Source organism: Aethalodelphis obliquidens, unplaced genomic scaffold (assembly GCF_003676395.1).
Source record: "Aethalodelphis obliquidens isolate GAN/ISIS:26980383/991018 unplaced genomic scaffold, ASM367639v1 scaffold3, whole genome shotgun sequence".
NCBI classification, from domain to species: Eukaryota; Metazoa; Chordata; class Mammalia; order Artiodactyla; family Delphinidae; genus Aethalodelphis; species Aethalodelphis obliquidens.
Window position 1 is genome coordinate 20,489,670 of NW_020837947.1, and position 20,365 is coordinate 20,510,034.

Here is a 20,365-nt window from a genome sequence, read left to right on the forward strand (position 1 = left end):
CATATTCATTAAATGAGATTGGTATATAAGCACTAAATTTATAGAAAGAAGGAGAAAAACCTCAAGCCAGCTCACTTTGGATGAGGCACTCATTCAAATTGGATTAAAGGCTTTATCAACAATCTAGTATTAATTCTGTCTAAGTCTATATGTGCTCATTTGGAATTGTTTTGAGTGATTTGTGTTAATAATACAAAGCTGAATATGGATTTGCATCGGGAAGAACAACTAGTAAGAGCTATTTTCAGCTCTAACAGGGAAGTGACAGTTTTTCAATTTTTAGCATAGGTGTTATAACTTATCTCAGTCAAACACTTGCTAGGTCATTTAGTAGGTCACTTATGTTACTTAACTTTCTATTTTAATCTCTCAGGCCTATTCAGAAATAGGAAGAAAAGAAAATTATAGTTTTGAGTGCTACTAATTTTTTTGTGACAGAGAGTTGAAATGAAAATAGTTTCAACGTTGAATTGTCTGTATGTTAAAATAGGACTACAAATTCTATTTCATATTAATCATTTGTCCATGTTGGCCATGTTGGCTCTTTAATAGGTTAAGACAGGAAAAATATGGCTATATTTGTTAAAATAAACAAACTCCAAATTTAAGATTAATAAATTATTTGAAAATAAACCCCACATTGGCTTTATAAGGACACCTCTTCCTAAGAAATGGGATTTCATATTAACCCTTTTGTAATTTTATGTTATTTGTCCCTCTGTCTATCCCACATCTGACTTCTTTTTGTGGCCATAGTTCTTGTTTCTGATCTGATTAAAACTATTTCATGCACTTGTATTACCTTGGTTTTAAGGGAGGACTGGGACACCCGTCAGAGCTCAGGATTACACATCACTCCAGCAGAATCCTAAGCTAGAAAAGAAGGCTTAGGTAAATATATGGATGGAATGAAAATAAACCATAAGGCTGATATTTTTAGCTCTAATTCTATCCAATGTTGAGTCATTTTTTGATACAAGGAAAGTCAGTTATCTTTCTAGGGCAGGGGAAAACAAAAGAAAAGACAAATCATTCAGCCAGTGACTCATGGAATCATCTAGGTACAAAACAAAGCATTACAAAAACAACAAACCAGTATCTTTTTGCAAAGGTTAGTTTTGAACACTAGATACTCTAGGTTTTTGGTTCCTCTACTCACTTTGAATAAATAGTTGCCATTTTGGAATTTAATTTAAAAAAAACAGATTTTGACAGAGAGTTTATCATTAAATGAAAGAATTTGGGAGGGTGTGTCTGGGAGCTAGAGTGTTCCTTAAACTGACAGTAATTAAAATGTGTATTTAGGGTGCCTCCTTGGTGACATAGGGGCTCGAGTTTACGACACTGAATTGGGGAGGATGAATGGAATAATGGGTGGAATAATGGGAGTAAAGCTTTTGCACACCCAGCTGAATGTTCTCGACAGGCTAGAGCTGTAACCAAGCTTCCCCAGGCTTCATCAACCTGAAGCTGAGGAGGGGGCCTGGAGAATTTCTGAGAGTTCCCAGAGGGTTCACACATGTACTCACGAATGTGCACACCTGTCACCTGCTGCCACAGTCCTGCAGAGTCACAGTGCTATCTATTGACAAGTCTTCCCAGCACAGCTGTCTACCATCACACTGGAGGCAGTGAAGCCCTTAAGATGACAAAGCTGTTGATGTTCTGCTGTGAAGTGGGAAGTAGCTGCCCTGATCCCCACCCCCATTCACATGCAAGACTTCGTTAGATGAGTCCCTAAGTTGTGCTCCTTGTTTCCAGTATATTAGAGATTTTAGTAAAATACCCATTTGTTTTTCCTTATTGCCCCCAGTCTTTGCAGGTCTCCGACTTGGGCAGGCTCATCATGCCTGATTCATGTCCCAGGGCTTCTCAGCTCCAAGACAGAGAGGAAAGGACTTCCGATAGGTCACCTCCCCAACTTCCACACATTTAAACCAGTCAGAACATCCACAGCCTAGCAGAGTGCTGACACGTGAATGAAGAGCCCTAAATGTCTGTCAGGGAGTAAATGACCAAATGAATCTTAATAACAATCACAATTTGAATCTTCTCCCACAATGCTTTTTAATCTACATGCAAACAGGCTACTGGCAGACTTTGTCAACCCTTTTCCCCAGACATCCTGGCTTGTCCAAATTCCACTTAGATTCAAGCTGCCTATCATTTTATTTCCCAAATAAATCCGTGAACTAAGTATTGATATCCCTATTTTATAGATAAAGGAAAGTAACACGCAGAAGTTTCAGGATCTGCCCCCCCCTCAGATCACTTTTATCACATCCTTGTATCCATCCCCCAGCTGCTCTAGGCATTGGCTGCTATCAACTTTTGAAGAAGTGCTTTCTTCTCCAGGGAATTGCCCCATATTGAATAGGAGCCACCTTGCCCTTGGTGCAGACCACAGCTAGTGACTAACACTGGGATACTAAATACTGAGCTCCTTGTCTCAAGAAGGGACCAACTCTGAGGTGCAATTAATGCTCCAGAGTTCCCACTGAATCAATGTCATTAAGAAGTTCAGTGGTGGCTCTCTTCTGTAGGCTGGAATTGATGAAAGATTCTGTTATAGAACTAGGATCCCTAATAGCCATGGAGATGATAGGATTCCCAGAAGAGAAGAAGCCATATGGTAGCCCTTTACCACCAAAATCAACATGGGTATAATGTTCTTAATGGGCAGCAAGTTTGGAATGGAGTGGATAGGGGGCTGATCTCTAGGAATCTATGGAGATATTTAATAGAAGAAGGTGTTCTAAGGAGTGAGATAGATGTGCATCCACCAAGGATATTGCTTAAGAGACCAAGAATAGATGAGCAGAAGCCTATGATCAGCTGCCTCAATGGAAAGTCATGATCCCTTGCCCATTTTTCAAGCCTGAGCCAATTTTCAAACCGACCAGAGAACATCTCCATTGTCTGAAAAAGAGGCTAGATCCACATGAAGAAGGACCCTGCAACACCGTGGCAAGTGTATATAGTACTCATTCTCCCAGTTCTTCCCCAAAGGGTCTTATGGCTGTGCACTAGGGTAGCCATGCACTAGAGACAGGGGAATACATGGCTCTTTTAAGGACTATTAGATACAGAGTCTGAGTTGATGTTAATATCCAGAGACCCAAAGCACCTTCTGACACCCTTGTTAGAGTAGGAGTATGTGAGGGTCAAGGTATTAATAGGGACCTAGCCAGGTATACATGTCTACTCATCCACAGATCTACACAGAGATCATTTCCCCAGTGTTTGAAAGTATAACTGGAACAGACATTAGGATTTTACAGAACCTTCATATTAGTTCCTTGACTTGTAGAATAAGAGTTATTGTACTAGGAAAGGCAAGTAGAAGTCCCTGAAACTACACCCTCACCTCTCAGCCAAGACTGTAAATCAAAAACAATATTACATCTCAGGAGTGGAGTGGCAGAGTTTAGTGTCACCCTCAAGAATTCAAAGGTTGCAGTGGGGATGGGTCTCATGTCCTCCATTTAATTCATCATTCTGGCCGAACTAAACCAGGTGAATTGTCTTTTTTCTCTGCATATGACCTTGATTTTTAATAATAAAATAAAGGCTCTCATGTATGAATAAACTTCAGATGCTCCTACTTTACCCCCTCAGTGACATTTCTGCATTCCTTCTCTAGTCTTCAACAAAGGAGCACCTCTTTTCTCCTCAAATAACACCCTCCCATTTAGATTTTATCTGACCTTCAGCTTATTCCATCAACTTATTCTCCTTTCTTTTAACTTCATCTTTTCCCTTGACTTGTTCTCAATCCTCAGTATATAAAGATGCTTCAGTTAGTCCGAAGTTAAAAATGAATTTACCATTCTACTAGTAATGGACATTTGGGTTGTTTCCATTTGGGAATCTGCTATAAACTTTCCGTTTATGTGTTGTTCTGTATACATGTACAGAATAATCTCTAAGTCAGTGGTTCTCAAATTTAGTTTTCATCAGAATCATCTAGAGGACATGTTAAAACAGATTTCTGGGCCCCATTTCCCAAGTTTTTGATTCAGTAGATCTGATTAGGGCCCAAGAATTTGCATTGCTAACATGTTCCCAGGTGATGCTGATGCTGCTTGATCCAGGGACCCTACTTTGAAAACCACTTCTATACATCCAGTAGTGGAACTGCTTGAACATAGGGTATGGATATCCTCAATTTAGATAATACCAAACTGTTTTCCAGAGTGGCTGTACAATTTACAGTACATTTCCACCAAAAATTAGAATTCCTCACCAATATGTTGTATTATAAAACTTTTGATAGTTTGCTAATAATGGTGGGCATATAGTGGTATCTCATTGTTCTAATTAACATATCTCTGTTTACTAATTATATTAAAAACACTTTTTAATGTTTATTATCCATTTGGATTTCCTCTATTGTGTATTGCATAATCAAATGATTTATTTTTCTATTGGATTTTCTACCTTTTTAAAAAATCAAATTGTAGGGCTTCCCTGGTGGCGCAGTGGTTGAGAGTCCACCTGCCGATGCAGGGGACACGGGTTCGTGCCCCAGTTCAGGAGGATCCCACATGCCGCGGAGCGGCTGGGCCCATGAGCCATGGCCGCTGAGCCTGCGCATCCGGAGCCTGTGCTCCGTAACGGGAGAGGCCACAACAGTGAGAGGCCCGCATACTGCAAAAAAGAAAAAAAAAACAAAGATCAAATTGTAGAAGTTCTTTATATATTTGGAAACAAACTTTTTATTGTTGTTATTGATTGGTTACATAGGCTGCAAATATCTTCTCCCAGTCTATGGCTTGTATTTTTATTTTTTAATGGTATATTTTGTTAAGCAGAAGTGCTTTCTTTTAATGTAATTAATGTACTAATCTTTGCTTTAAAAAAAAAATACATGATTGCTAAGTTTAATTTAACTGCTCTACCCAATCCTGCCTTATGAAAATAACAAAATGTTCCTATCAAAATTACATTGCGGGCTTCCCTGGTGGCGCAGTGATTAAGAATCCACCTGCCAATACAGGGGACATGGGTTTGAGCCCTAGTCCGGGAAGATCCCTCATCCCGCAGAGCAACAAAGCCCATGTGCCACAACTACTGAAGCCCGCGCGCCTAGAGCCCATGCTCTGTAACAAGAGAAGCCACTGCAATGAGAAGCCCGCGCACTGCAACGAAGAGTAGCCCCTGCTGGCCGCAACTAGAGAAAGCCCACGCGCAGCAACGAAGACCCAATACAGCCAAAAATAAATTAAATAAATAAATAAAATTACATTGCAATGTTAGTACAGGTTTGATGTTTTGTTTTTGATACAACTCTACTAAAGTTTGGCACCAAATGCACTTTTAGAAAGTTTTAAGGCTTAAAAGAGACTAATAATTTCTCAATGCAGCCTAGAAGTTGAGAAAAGAATACTAAGAATTCTTGAATCTTCCAAATACAGGCAGTCCCCAATGCATAGAATTTCTTCTAAATACAAATGACCACCCCCATCAGGCTCACATTATAGAAACGCCTCTTCTGCTTCTCCCAGTGACCAGACTACCCAGGCATTGTAAACCCATGCTGACGGCCTCACAGAGGAAAAGAAGGGGGGAAAGATGAGAAGAAAGTAAGGCAGAGAGCTCTGTCACTGCCGCCAAGAGGCTTTTGCTATAGTTCACGTTTTACTCTTTCCCCCAGGCCTATATTCCCACCTCCTGTTTTCCCCATCTCCACTCCAGAAATCCCTGCCTTTGGGTAGAGCTAAGAGATTTTCCTATCATTTGGCCGACAGCAGTGAGTGGCTTGAGAGGGGTGGACCACAAGGGCCAGCGCTGCAACTTCAGGTTTCTTCTTGACAGTCCAATTTGGAATTCACAAACAATTTTCTTCTGTATTAAAAACAAAAACAAAACCACAGTTATAAATGGTAGCTCATTTCTACAACTAGAACATTACACTGTAAGTTAAACAAGTTAGTATGTTTGGGCTTAAAAAGCTAATCACCATTTATGACATTTTTTTAATGGGAGAAAAAATGCTCTGAATTCCAAACAACTTTCTTATAATGACTTTCGAACCACAAGCCACTTAAAGGATGGAGACAGGAAGTACTCAATAGAGTCACATGGAATGAGTTTCTTGGCTCCAAAGTCAGCGGGGCAATTGAAAGAGGGAAAACTATCTGGTTGACAAAGCCGCGTGCAAATCCCTGCAACGTGCCAAGTATAAGAAGTGGAGTTTGGCAGGTAGCTCTTGCAGGCACTTAAGCAGCTAGACTGATGGGAATATGACTAAATACAGTTACTGCTTTCCTAAATTTTTATAATGATGAAGGTATAATGATGGCCTCAGCTTTGTAGGCACTCATACCAATAGCTCCACCACCCTCTCTCCTTTGTTAACAGTTGGTCCAACAGGAGTGAAGGGTGGGAATTGAGACTGTAGCCCTTTAGGCACTCACTGGGAGAAACTTTTCACCTGACAGATTAAAGCAACATGACTCTTGCCATTACCTTTGGGCAAATATCATGGATTTGGCAGGCTGAAACTTTGCTGCCAAACTGCTTAACTTCCTGGCCTAAGGTCTCCAAGTCTCTTCTGGAAATTGTTTGTAAATATGGTCCAGAGGTTCTGCAAAACTTTATAAAGTGGTCTAAGCGAAATTTTCTTCCCCTTTGGTGTACCTGAAGAGCTGACTTTTTTCTGGAAAAGTATCAGAAACAGACCAGAGTCAGTAGTCATTTATGTGAAGCATAAATTGCTTTTTAGATATTATTAAAGAATTCAAATCTCAGAGCCCAAGGTTCTTGAGCATCTTCTTCCCACCATTAACAGGAAGAAAGACCTATGAAGGTTTTAAATAACCCATTGCCTGAATATATCTGGATAGATTTAAAATCTTGCAGAAGTCAGTGGGCCCAGAGAGAGGAAGAACGGTAGCTTTGGAAGGGAAATGTCCATGTCATTGGGAAAGAATAAAGGCCAAGACTTAAGGCTGGTGAGAGAATCAAAGGAACAATTCACAAGCAAAACCGCCTGTAAAGAGACCAAAGTCAGTCCCTTGTGAACGAAAGGCAGGCATTCCTATGTAAGACCTGGGAAAGGTTTTCCATGGCAGAAATAGGGCACCTCAGAAGATCAGGGTACAAAATCTTTCCATAATGCATAAGACCAAGAGCAACTTTTTGGTTTTTCTTGACAGCTACCGAGGAAAAGCAATCAAGATGTTCCAAGAAAAGACCGCAGAACAATAGGCGGGGATAAAATAGAAAGGATGCGTTGGGGTTTAGCAGTGGCAGTCTCAGGAGTGGAGACAGAATGGCATTCGGACTTAAATGCAGTATCCAGAGACTCCTCACAACCTTTAGTGTTACTGCTTATACCTTCCTTCTCTATCCCACAGCAATGGACAGATTGTTTGTTTTTTTTCAATGGCTTTAAACTCTGCTACTATTTTAGTCATTTCTAGATACCCAGTTAGCTGACAGATCGCTGGTGCAACAAGGATGCGGAAGGTCCCACTTCATCAAGCCTCACTGTGGCCTTGCACCCTACACCCCCCTCCCCAGCTCTTCTTACACTTCCCCTCGTAGGGAATTACAAATGAGCATCGCTAGGGAGTCACGCTGGGCAGTCTGGAAGGCAAAGCCCTCTGTGCAGCTCTCAGGAGACTTCAAATACACAAGCCCTCTTCCCACCCCACTCCTCTGGGCTAAGAGACACATTCATATTTGACAGCCTATCCCTCGAGTTTCTTGCTTGGCTACGGGGAAGCAAGTTGCTTCTCTTAATGGAAGGAGTTGAGGCCCGTACCGCAAAAATACAAAAAAACAAAACAAAACAAATAAATCAATTACATGTTTTAAATAAATAGAACCGTATTTATCTATCATATAGTCTAAAAGGCAAAAGTCTCTTAAGTATTACAAATACTTTGTTTTGTTTTGTTTTTTTGGCGGTACGCGGGCCTCTCACTGTTGTGGCCTCTCCGGAGCACAGGCTCCGGACGCGCAGGCTCAGCGGCCATGGTTCACGGGCCCGGTCGCTCCGCGGCACGTGGGATCCTCCTGGACCGGGGCACGAACCCGCGTCCCCTGCATCGGCAGGCGGACTCCCAACCACTGCGCCACCAGGGAAGCCCATAAATACTTTTTTTATTATTATTATTTTTTTCATGTTTCTCACTGCCTCTTTGATCAGGTCTTTATTCAAAATTAGCTGTCCAAAATGATTTGACCTTTACTGAATAAACAAATTTAAGCTTATGCAGCAGCCTTCTTTTCCTCTGTGCTGGGTTTCTTTTCTGTGGGCTTCTTTTTTAGCAGGCTTCTTTTCAGCTGCTGGTTTCTTGGTCACTGCAGCCTTTTTTTCCACCAAAGCCTTCTTTGGCTTCTTCAGCTTCTTAACGCAGACAGCCTCCTTTCCCTTCCTTCCCAGCACAGGCTTCTTGCCTGGAATCCCCTTCTCATCTGATTTGGCTTCTAGTGCTGCTGCTGCCCTATCCATCCGGATTTTGTGGTTCTTGGCCTGGCGAAGAATGGTGTTCTGGCGCATGGTCTTTGCATATGGGTTTAGCTTCGACATGATTCTCAGGTTTTTCACTGGATTCTTCTTCAAGACGGCGATGAATCTTCTTGCGTGGTGCTCGGAGGGCTCTTTGGATCTCTGGGCTTTTCAAGATTCTGCTAAGGTCTGTATTGAGCATCTTGTGCGTGGGGAGGTTGTAGTTACTCTTGAGGGAGGCAGCTTTACGCCAAGTGCCATGCAGCTCCTCTAACTTGCGGAAAAGCACTTTCAGTCCAAATGCAGAAACGCCCCACATGCCCACCAGGAGCCAGTTTCAAAATGTTCAGTTTGCTTACATTAAGCAGAGTAATTCCAGGGATGTTTCTGAAGGCCTTGATGATACCGTTGTCCTCATTACAGATGATGCAGGGTCCCCTGCGCTGGATATGGTGACAGTTTCTCATTTTGCCTTTGCCAGCTCTCATTCACTGCGACGCGTAGACCTTTTTGATATCATTCCAGGCCTTAAGTTTCTTCAGAAGCAAAACAGCCTCCTTGGTCTTCTTGTAGCCTTCAACTTTATCTTCAACCACCGAAGGAAGTTCAGGAACTTCCTCTGTACGATGACCTTTAGACATGACCGGCGCTGGTAAAGCCGAGGCAGCCAACGCACAGCAGATGGCATATTGCTTCTGCGTTGTATTCACTCTGCGGTGCCAACGTCACCAGGTCTTGGTTGGTGCAAACATGAGGGCCCCATGACACATAATTCCAAAAACATCCTGACCAGAACAGTGAGTGCCGCCACCTCGAACCCTGGGAATTCGAGCCACAGCTCTGCCAGTTCCCCAAGACTCAGCACTGGTTTGATGACCTGCTAATCCACTGACAGCATAGGGCTGTCTGTTGTTTTTGCTCAAGTTGGCGTGCGCAAAGTTCACAATATCTGGTCGAATGGGAGACCTGAACACAGCAGGCAAAGTGACATTTTTGCCAGATGACTCCCCCTTTTCAGAGTACACTGATATCAGTGGACGAGCACACGCCATGGCGGGAGAGGAGAAGGCCACGCTCCCCTCAACCCGGCGGCTACCACAGGAAAAGCTACAAATACTTTAAATAACATACATAAACAGATTATTCCTAAACCTAACATGAAAGTATTAATACTAATGGTATGATTTAATTTATCACCTTTGCATTTAATTATAAATCTTCCTCTGGTTAAAAAGTCATTCATCTACTAAATGAAGCAGCAGTTTTAACATTGAAGATGATCAGAGAGGTTCTGTTTCAGGAGAACTGAGGTTACCACCTGGAGCAAGTCATTGTTACTAATTATGCAATTTATAACCAGAAGATTACTTACCAGTAAGAAATTTGAGACTGGGAAGAGGACCTGGGGGAAATTTAGGTACAGGATAATCTTTTCTGAACTACAGGTGGACACGTGGGTCCTAAAAACCATCTCTAAGAGTGGCTTCCAAGCCCAAACCCCTTAAGTGGAATTTCTCAACCTGCCTCTTTGAGTTCATAAAGTAAATAACCCAGCCGATAGCCATTCCTTGAGCCCTCTGCAGGCCCAGGGGTGTGCACACCAGCAGCAAGTGAGCCTTTGGGAGGACAGGCCAGGGAAGAAGACTGCACAAGCCCCGTGATTCTTGGAATTTGTGTTTCGAAGCTTGGTCTATGTGTGTTTGAGCCAGGGGTTAAGGGAGTATCAGCAAGGATTGGGTACATCCCCTTGACCCATGGACTTTTCAGCTCATGGGAGGGTGCAGCTAGAGGGGAGCCATAGCAGGACCTTCGAAAGTGATGGGGGCCCAACACCAGGTCCACTCTTGCCTTGATCTAGGGGCAGAACTGCACCTAAACTAGGACGAAACTTCAGGTGCTTTTCTGACTTTTTAAAGTAAAGCTTTATATTTGGCTATTAAGCCAAATATAAAGATTATCCTAACAAATCAAGGGACTCAAAAGTAGAGACGAAAGCCTATACCAACAGTGTTTTGCTCTCTCGAGGGCCCCATAGAATAAGATGGTGACTGGACATATTTTTGTATTTCTATAGAACAAATCAGTTCCTCAGACAACTGAAACTGTTAACTCACTAAAACTTTATTACTAGAGCAGTCCTCAGGAGCTGTAATGCAAGAATTCCTTTATAAGAGAGGGTTAGAGGCAGATACCTAGTTGGAAGTGGGGAGACTTGAAACTGCATTTGCAGAGTGGTTTACATAAGCTGAAGAAAATGTGAAAGGAACAGGTGGGGAAAGGGCACCATTGGTACTTTGCCATGACTGTGTGTGCCAGTCTGTTCCATCCCCCAAATTCCTTTTTGACTTTAAGCTACCATAAATAAATTAACAGCATTAAAAGTATTGGGCTTCTGTGTCATCTTCTTTTTGGGCCACTGTACACAGCATATTAACACAGATCCTTTGGGGAATGCTAAGTTAAACACTCATAGGTGACAAATGAAGGAGAAACAATACAAATGAATAAAATCACAAAAATACACATACAGATTTTGAACTATGTTTCTGTTTTATGAAAATAAGTGGAACTTGTGAAAAGTGAAATAAACCATACGTTGATAAGCCCAAAGGCTTCTCTTCTATGCACATAACTTGTTCTAAAAATTCAAGATGAAACAACTTCCCTGTGTTGAATCAAAACTACCAGGCATTAAACCTCCCCTAGGAACTAGACAAATCTTATACTTTCTCAATTCAAATCAGAAGAAAGGTATAAACTCAGCTCCTATCCTCCAGGTTAACCTGTGACTTTTACTCTATGTAGACCATAATGAATCACATGTTTAATTGGATACCTGAAATGTTGCATAGAAGGTCATTCCTATCCAATTCACTTTTTTTTAACAGTAGGTCCTTGTTGGTTATCTATGTTAATATAGCAGTGTGTACAGGTCAATCCCCAATTCCCAATCTATCCCTCCTCCCCAATCCATTTCACTTCTTGTTCTCAGATTCCGTATGCTAATTTTTGATTACTGATGTTCAAGGACCTCAGCTGAACTGACTCAGCTATGAAAAATTATTCCTTGTACTCTATATAGATAACCGATTGAAGCAACTCTAAAACAGTTAAAATTTAATATATTCATAATTTTGTAAAGCCTTGTCATGGGTCTTTTTTACTGACATTAACTCCATAGAAAAAGTTGTTCCCCCCAAATCCACATATTTTAGGCTTAAAGTAAAGGATGGTCATGACTTTGAGGTGGATAGTCCCAACTCCTGGGGAATGCTTTGAGATTTGGGGGCATATCCATGCTTAATCCAGTGTGTTAATCGAATTCAATGAGTATTTATTGAGTGCCGACAATGGGTAAATCACTATGCTAATATAATGGAGAAAAGAGTTACGTATTTCAAAGGAACTTATGTTCAAATGAGATATGCCAGTTTACAGCATGATTTGTGTAACTATTCCTTTACTGTTGTCACCAAAATTGTTTCCAATCTTTTGTTGTCATTTAAGATGCTATCGTGAACATTCATCATTCATTCATTTTTTCACTGAATATTGATTCAGTACCTATGTCAATCATTAATCTTAGTGCTGCAAGATTTCATATTACTGCAACAAATGGAACATGTACCTAATACTTCAAAGTTCCTTTGTGAAATTTTTCCTGTGAGAAATTTTTGTTCAGAAATTACACCAGCTTGTGATTGAATGTTATCACTAAACAGAGAAGGACCAGCCTATAAAATCTCAAGTGAAAAGTTATTGAATACATGCCCATGGCAATCATATCTGCTCTAGGAGAATTTTAAAAGTACAGAACACTTTATCCTTTTGAAGTATATGCCCAATTAGAGATAAAACCCTCCAAAAATTGAGGGTTCTAGGTCTGCTCAGATATATGAAACCCATGGTAGCTGGCAAAAGAAAAGCTGAAGCTAAAGACATTTTTGACCACAGCAAAATAGGATCATGTCCAGCAAACTTCTTTTTAAAAATTCCCTAGATTCCATATCACCTAAATTCCACATCATCACTTAATCCAGCTAAACATAAAACCCCAAAGTAAAATATGTATGATGATAAGGGAAAGATTGCTTGCTTTTCTCCTAAATTATCAGTATAGTTGCCTTTGAAAACATAGCACAAAGTTTTGTCTTCAGCATTTCAGTCACAATGTAACTTTCCTCCTTACCATGGTTGAGAAGCTCAAGGTTCCTAATTATAAAATGTTCTCTGTCACTGGTCTGTTTGTTGGCCTTAAATACTGTTTTGGCGACCCCTAGTGTGAAACATGATATCAACACCTGTACGTACAGAAAATCCTTTTATAACTTTAAAACTTGCTTACAGAAAAAGTGTATCTAAAATAATTTTTCACCAAATGAGATGTGATTTTTGTTCATTTCAATTTGAACTTTGTATTTTTCTGCAATAGTAATAAAATTTAAATATAATTTCTGGATACACAAGATCTTTGACAATCAATAAGAGGGTAGTTATTTAGAGTATAATACACCCATACAGTGGAATAGTATGCAGCTTTCAAACAAGACAAAAAAACCAAAAAGAATAAGGAAGATTTTTAGGTACTCATATGAGATGATCACCATGATATGTCAAAGAAAATAAAACAAAAAGCAAAGAAAAAAGTCAAAGTAGAGAACTATGGTGAGTATTTTGCTACCATCTAAATTTTAAAAGGGGTACAATATCATATATATCTGCATATACTTAAATAAATATATCATATATAATTGTGTTTTCATTTTAAAAATCTCCGGAAGGATAAATAAGATATGCATGGCAATGGTTACTTACTGAGGATGGGCATGGGAAGTGAGCACATGTTGGGAACTGCATTCCTTTGTATACATTTTTGGTTTTGAACAATGCCTTGACCATTCAAAATATTAAGTGACTTTAAAAAAATTTTAAAGCCCGCAGCTTTAAAGACAGACCAAGAAAAGATGAAAAGAGAAGACTGTTACCTCACATTTGCAGACTTAAAAAATAGACTAGACAAAATGTAATTTTCTATCTAAAAACATATATTTTTTCTTTTCCTTATACATTCTTTTATTCTATATCCTTTCCACTGGCATCTTGTCTTGCTTATTTTCCTTACTCAAATGCCAAATTGTACGATGGCATTTGATAGTTACATTGAAGCAACCTAACAGGCAGGATCCACTTGAGGTAGTATCTTGGGACTGGAAATAGTAACAGCTCTCCTGGCATGTCTTGCCAACAAGGCCACTGGTTCCAAACCAAAAGTCTTTATTTACAAGAAGTGTAAGAAAATGTGATATTCTTTACTAGGTGACAATTTAAGACTCATAAGGAACATCTTTAAATATATATAGCAGATACCCAGGAATAAATCTAATCGACGATGTGAAAGATCCATATGGAGAAAATTATATAAGCTTTATTTAAAGTCAAAAAAGTAGACTTACATAAATGGAAATATTTACTATGTGCATAGATGAGAAAACTCAATATAGTTAAGATGACAATTCTCCCCAAATAAATCTATAAATTCAATGTAACTACAATTAAATGTGAAGCAGGGTTTCTGTGTTATCTGTAAGCTGATCTTGATACATGGAAGGGTTTTTTTTGATGTCTTTGAGAGTCATTTGGGGCACTAAGAGTACAAAATACAATTCAGAGATTTATTTAGATTTTAAAAGTTAATGTTCAATTTACTAAAGTTATAAATTGAAAATCTCTTTCCTTAAGCATTTAAGCTCAGCAAAAAATCCTAAACTATTTATTAGCTTAGTAAATTTTCACAATCACTTTTAAGAGGCTTTTGGATAAAATTTAGTTTCACTCCAAATTTTTACTCTTAAACATTTTATACCATACCTTTTAATGTAATATTTCAATTTTCCTTTCAAGTATTGCAATTGTCTGACCTAACAAATCAAACCTTCTCATGTACTTAAATTATTTTCACAAATCTAATTAATTAAATTTACAAATATGTTTTTTAAAGTTCTCATATATTCCACATCACTGTATAAAACAGTGATGAATTGTGCCCCAGCCCCGCCAAATGGTGGGGTTAAAGTCCCCAACAAACATTTAACTGCTAACCCCTAGTAACTCAGAATGTGACTGCATTTGGAGATAGGACCTTAATGTGAAATGAGGTCACATGGGTGGACTCTAATCCAATATGACTTGTGTCTTTCTAAGAAGAGGAGATTAGAACACAGACACACAGAGGGAAAACCCTGTGAAGACACAAAGAGAAGATGGCCATCTGCAAGACAAGGAGACAGTCCTCAGAATGAAACCAAGCCTGCCAACACCTTGATCTTGGACTTCTAGCCCCCAGAACTGTGAGGAAATAATTTTTTATTATTTAAGACACTCAGTTCTTGGTACTTTGTTTTGGCAGCCCTAGGTAACTAATATACCTTGGCCTTAATTAATACATGTAAATGTATTTCCCATCTAGCTCCAAAGGTCTTTGAATTTGAGGTTTTTCCTCTCATATCCTTAGAATCATTCTTAATGATACAGAAATAATATTAATTTTCAGGACTTTATTTGATTACTCAATCACAATTTCCATGAGGATTTTACTGACAATTCTAAATTCATGTGGAAGAGCAAAGGATCAAGAATAGTTAAGACAGGGCTTCCCTGGTGGCGCAGTGGTTGAGAGTCCGCCTGCCGATGCAGGGGACACGGGTTCGTGCCCCGGTCCGGGAGGATCCCACGTGCCGCCCCGTGAGCCATGGCCGCTGGGCCTGCGCGTCCGGACCCTGTGCTCCGCAGCGGGAGAGGCCACAACAGTGAGAGGCCCGCGTACCGCAAAAGGAAAAAAAAACAAAGAATAGTTAAGACATTTATGAAAGAAGGTACAGGATTTTACCCTGTCCGATATCAAGACTTACTGTAAGGCTACAATAATTAAGATCTTGTGTTACTGGTATGGGTACAGACAAAGAGCCTAATAGAATAGAATGCCCAGAAACAGACCTACACATGTACAACAGAAGCATTAAAGATGAGTAGGGAAAGAATGTATAATGAGTGATTGGTTATCACTGGGAACTAGTTAGCCATATATAGATCCGTAAAGCAAAACAAAACAAAAAATTCCAGGTGGATTAAGTCTCTAAACGTGAAAAAGCAAAATTCTAAAACTTTTTAAAGAAAATGAAGGAAACTATTTTTTATGGTCCCAGAGCAGAAGAGAGTTTTGTTTATTTTCATTTTTTTAAACCCAGTGCAAAAAGCACAAACCATAAAGGAAGGCTGATACATCTGACTACTTTAAACTTAACTTCAGTGTAACAAGAGATACCCTCTCTTTCCATAAAGAAAGGGTAAAGATGAGCCCCAGACTGGAAAAAAAATATTTTCATTGCAAATAACTGGCAAGCAAAGTATCCTGATTATTTAAAGATCTCCTTAAAAATTAGTAAGACAAACATCCCAATAAGAAAATGAGCAAAGGATATGAATATGCAATTCACAGAAGCAGGAATATAACAGGCCAATAAACATTTTTTAAAAAGCTAGATAAAACACATAGCTAAAGCTACATGTATCAACAGGGATACTGACGAGGAAAAAAACAACTTTAATAACAATACATACATAGTGTCGTTTATATGATGCTTTTAAACATGCATAACAAAAACATCTATTGTTTATGGATATACAAACTTTCAACAATCAAAAACACAGGATCAGGATAATTAATTCTAGATTCAAGACAGGATCCTGAAGTGAATAAATTAGGGAGGGGAATACAAAGAAATTTTCAAGTTCATTTGTACAGTTTTATTTCTTTAAAAAACAAAACCAAAACAAAATAACAAAGTTGGGAACAAAAATGGCAAAATGGCAAGGTTTGGTATATCTGGATGGTAAATCCACAGGCATGCCTTATAATAGTCTCTACGTTTTAGGAACGATACATTTGTTATAACAGAGTTTAAACTGAAGGGGCAATTTTTTTTTTCATTTTTGATACTAGTATTTATCTGATCCCATAAGGAATATTTTTGTAATTTAAAAAAATTAAAAAAAAAATAAAGTGGAGGGCTTCCCTGGTGGCGCAGTGGTTGAAGGTCCGCCTGCCGATGCAGGGGACACGGGTTCGTGCCCCGATCTGGGAAGATCCCACATGCCGCGGGGCGTCTGGGCCCGTGATCTATGGCCACTGAGCCTGCGCGTCGGGAGCCTGTGTTCCACAACAAGAGAGGCCACAGCAGTGAGAGGCCCGTGTACCGCAAAAACAAAAAGCAAACAAAAAAATAAAGTTGAATGTATTTAAATCATCATGCTGTACATTAGATCTCTAGACTTACTGGTCCAACATAACTGCAACTTTGTACCAGAATAAAAATATTTTAAAGTTATCTTTCACCTAGTAAAGAGTTCTATTTGGCTGTCATGCAGTTGTTTATCCATTCATCAAACGTTTTTTGAGAAACAATCTCTGCCAGGCTATGAGGATATCATAAAAGAAGCTTATGATACAAGACATCATCGAAGAAAGTAAACAATTTTTCAAGTAGTTTGTATTCGCGTGAGGAAGTTCTTAAACCGAATATTGGTTATAAAGTGATAATAACAGAGACGTACAGGATAAAAAGAGGAAGAATTTACATCTGTCTGGAGTAGCCAAAGGCAATTTCAAGGAGATACTTTCGAGCTGACTTAAAGGGAGAAATGTTTGCCAGGGGAACAAAAGCATTCCAAGCGGTGGGAACAGTTCCTACGGAGAAATGGAGAGGCGAGCCGCCCGGAAAGATGAGAAGGAAGTATAGGCTGAGGGCGTGTAGGGTGGGGTGAGAAGTTGGAGGGAGGATATCAAAATTAGAAGCTTAAGAGGAAGGAGGGGCTTGATGTGGGCGCCGGAACGTGTCGGAACTGGTGTACTTTTGTCACCAGGCAGGAAACGGCGGCCCTGCAAGCGTTGAAATAACTTTCCACACAACTTGTAAGATACTTGGTTGGCACCAGAACTCGCGTCTCCTGACTTCAGCGTGGTCCACCCCTGGTTGTGAAGGGGCTACTGTGCCTCGTTAGCTTCGAAAGCGGAATTACAGCAAGAGTTCATTTGCCCAGGTGCTTATAGCCCTGTCCTATTAGACCCAGCATGCAAAGCTCCTGTTAGAAAAGGGCCACTAACTAGACCAGGATGCAACGCTCTGCGAAGGGGGCGGGGCTCTCTATAGGGGCGGCCCAGTGGTAGCGTCGCCTGGGCAACCCCAATTCGGTGACAGAATACACTTCCGCTTCCGCCTCTGAGCCCTGGGACCGGGAGTTTGCACTACTTCGTAGATGTGACGCCATCCGTCTGCGACAGCGCGGCTCCGGAGGTTACGCCGGGTGGCCCCTCTCCGGTTTGAAGCCCCAGAGCAGTTCCTTGTCGTCTGCGGCCTCTGACCTGGGAGCAAAGGGAAGAGCGGCGAGATGACGGACCGCTACACCATCCACAGCCAGCTAGAGCATCTGCAGTCCAAGTACATCGGCACCGGCCACGCCGACACCACCAAGTGGGAGTGGCTGGTGAACCAGCACCGCGACTCCTACTGCTCCTACATGGGCCACTTCGACCTTCTCAACTACTTCGCCATTGCCGAGAATGAGAGCAAAGCGCGAGTCCGCTTCAACTTGATGGAGAAGATGCTGCAGCCTTGCGGCCCGCCAGCCGACAAGCCGGAGGAGAACTGAGACCCCGCCGTGTCACCGCTGTACGTGAGCACCTCTCCCTGAGTTCCGCCAGTTTGCCGTCGTTCCCGCGTGTTCCTCCCCCAAGGGGACTGATTTTCCATGCCTCTGCTTCTCGTGTTTTACTTGTGCAGAGGTGCTTACTGGGGGCGTCCCGCCTGACCTGCCTTCCTGTGGACCCTGTTTTCTTGTGGAACACAGCGTTGGGAGACCGTCAGGACCCCTGAAAACTGTTACCGGACGGTGGAGAGAGTCTAAAGCCAGCAAACGTTAGAGAAGACGGCACTGGAGTGAGACGGGATTTAGAGGCTTGTTTTCGGCTAGTTGATTGTCGTTGTTGTTTTTTCCATAAAGTTTGGAAATGTTTCAGTCTCTTGGTGTGGACTACTTGTGTTTTGGTGGAGGGGTCCAGGGGCGGCTCTGGAACTGTGGTTTCAGGGGAGGCGGGAGGATGGTGGGGGGATAAATAAGGGGAGGGTTACGGAGGGGTTGGGCGGTAGTGCAGGACCAACGTTCATTGCCGGACACTTAAATGCGTCCTGCACAACCTTTAGAATGTTCCCCAACCCCGACTTTTCCCAAGAGCTTTTTTCAGGCCCATAACGCTTTCAGTATTGAGGTTTGTGATCATTGTGTCCCTTCTTTTTCTTTCATTCAAAAATATCTTTGCTGGCATTGCCCTCTCTCTGTAAATTGCATCCTCTCTTTCTTTTGGGACTTTGTGGACGTGTCTCGAGAATTGACAAGCTGTCAAAACGAGTTCTTTCATTAATTCACCATTCAACAAATATCTGTTGAGCGCTATGTGGCAGGCATTTCCCAAGCTTTAGGGGCTTGTATTACACTAGTTGGGGGAGCAGGAGGCCCCACGAACTGTAGACATAAGTAAGCAAATGTTAGAAGGTGCTGTGGAGAATGGGAGTAGCAGTAGGGTTGCAGTTTTAAACAGGACGCTCATGTTAGACTATTGAGAAGGTGACATTTGAGCAGAAACTTTAAGGAAGTGAGGGAAATAGCCATGCAAAAACTAGGGATATTACTTTCCAGGCAGAGGGAACTTCAGTGCAACGTTCCTAACACAGGATTGTGTCTGACTTGTTGGAGGAACAGCAAAGAAACAAGTATGGCTGAAGGGAGTGAGCAAGGGAAAGAGTACAGGGATAGATTATGGAGAGGAAACAGATAAGAGTAGAGCCCGGTAGTCCAGTGTAGACTTGTGGCTTTTACCCTGAAAAGGTCGGGAGCCATTGGAAGATTATTAAATGATACGATCTGACATATTTCAGATAAGTGGGTCTCAAACATTTTGGCCTTGGAACACCATTACATTCTTAAAAATTCTTGAAGACCCCACAGAGCTTTTGTTTTAGAAGGTTATAGCTGTTGCTGGTCACCAAATTAGAAATCAAAACTGAGAAAAATTTTAAATACCTGTAATTCATTTTTAAATAATAATAAAACCATTACATGTTAACAAAAACATTTTTTATGAAAAATAACTATTTTCCAAAACAAATAATTTCGTGAGAAAAATGGTGCTTTTTTTTTTTTTAAACAATTTTGCAGATGTCTTCAATGTCTGGCTTAGGATAAGACAGCTAGATTCTTGTATCTGCTTCTGCATTCAAACTATTGGGATATGAAGTTTTGGTTGAAGTATTTTAAAAAAGCCACTTCACGTAAATATATAGTAAGGGAGAAATCTTTTTTTAATTTATTTATTTATTTTTGGCTGCGTTGGGTCTTTGTTGCTGCATGTGGGCTTTTCTCTAGTTGCAGAGAGCGGAGGTTACTCTTCATTGTGGCGTGCAGGCTTCTCATTGCAGTGGCTTCTCTTGTCGTGGAGCCTGGGCTCTGGTGTGTGGGCTTCAGTAGTTGTGGCACGCGGGCTCAGTAGTTGTGGCAGTCTCAGTAATATCTTCGAGGGATGTGGGATCTTCCCGGATCAGGGCTCAAGCCTGGATCCCCTACACTGGCAGGCGGATTCTTAACCACTGCGCCACCAGGGAAGCCCCAGGGAGAAATATTTTAATAGCCTTTTCAAATAATTGTGGATATTCTTTGACACTCTAGCAAAACCCAACAAGTGGTAATTTCTTAGAAATTAGTTACAACATGGGGTCCGGTCAATCAACTTTTCATTCTCTATTACATTAAAATTCATTAATCTATCTTGAACTTTGTGGATCTTTTACCCATACG

At 40.8% G+C, this 20,365-nt stretch overlaps 1 protein-coding gene and 1 pseudogene across 1 annotated transcript; one reads left to right on the forward strand and one right to left on the reverse strand.

Annotated features, from left to right (window-relative positions):
- Positions 1-8,135: 8,135 nt before the first annotated feature.
- Positions 8,136-9,741, reverse strand: LOC113608346 (60S ribosomal protein L4 pseudogene; annotated as a pseudogene).
- Positions 9,742-17,785: 8,044 nt separating this feature from the next.
- Positions 17,786-18,535, forward strand: SF3B5 (splicing factor 3b subunit 5). The gene is made up of 2 exons (XM_027084502.1): positions 17,786-18,186; positions 18,298-18,535. Exon 1 carries the CDS (start codon positions 17,906-17,908, stop codon positions 18,164-18,166), a length of 261 nt encoding a protein of 86 aa, XP_026940303.1. The 5' UTR covers positions 17,786-17,905; the 3' UTR covers positions 18,167-18,186; positions 18,298-18,535.
- The last annotated feature ends 1,830 nt before the right edge of the window (positions 18,536-20,365 follow it).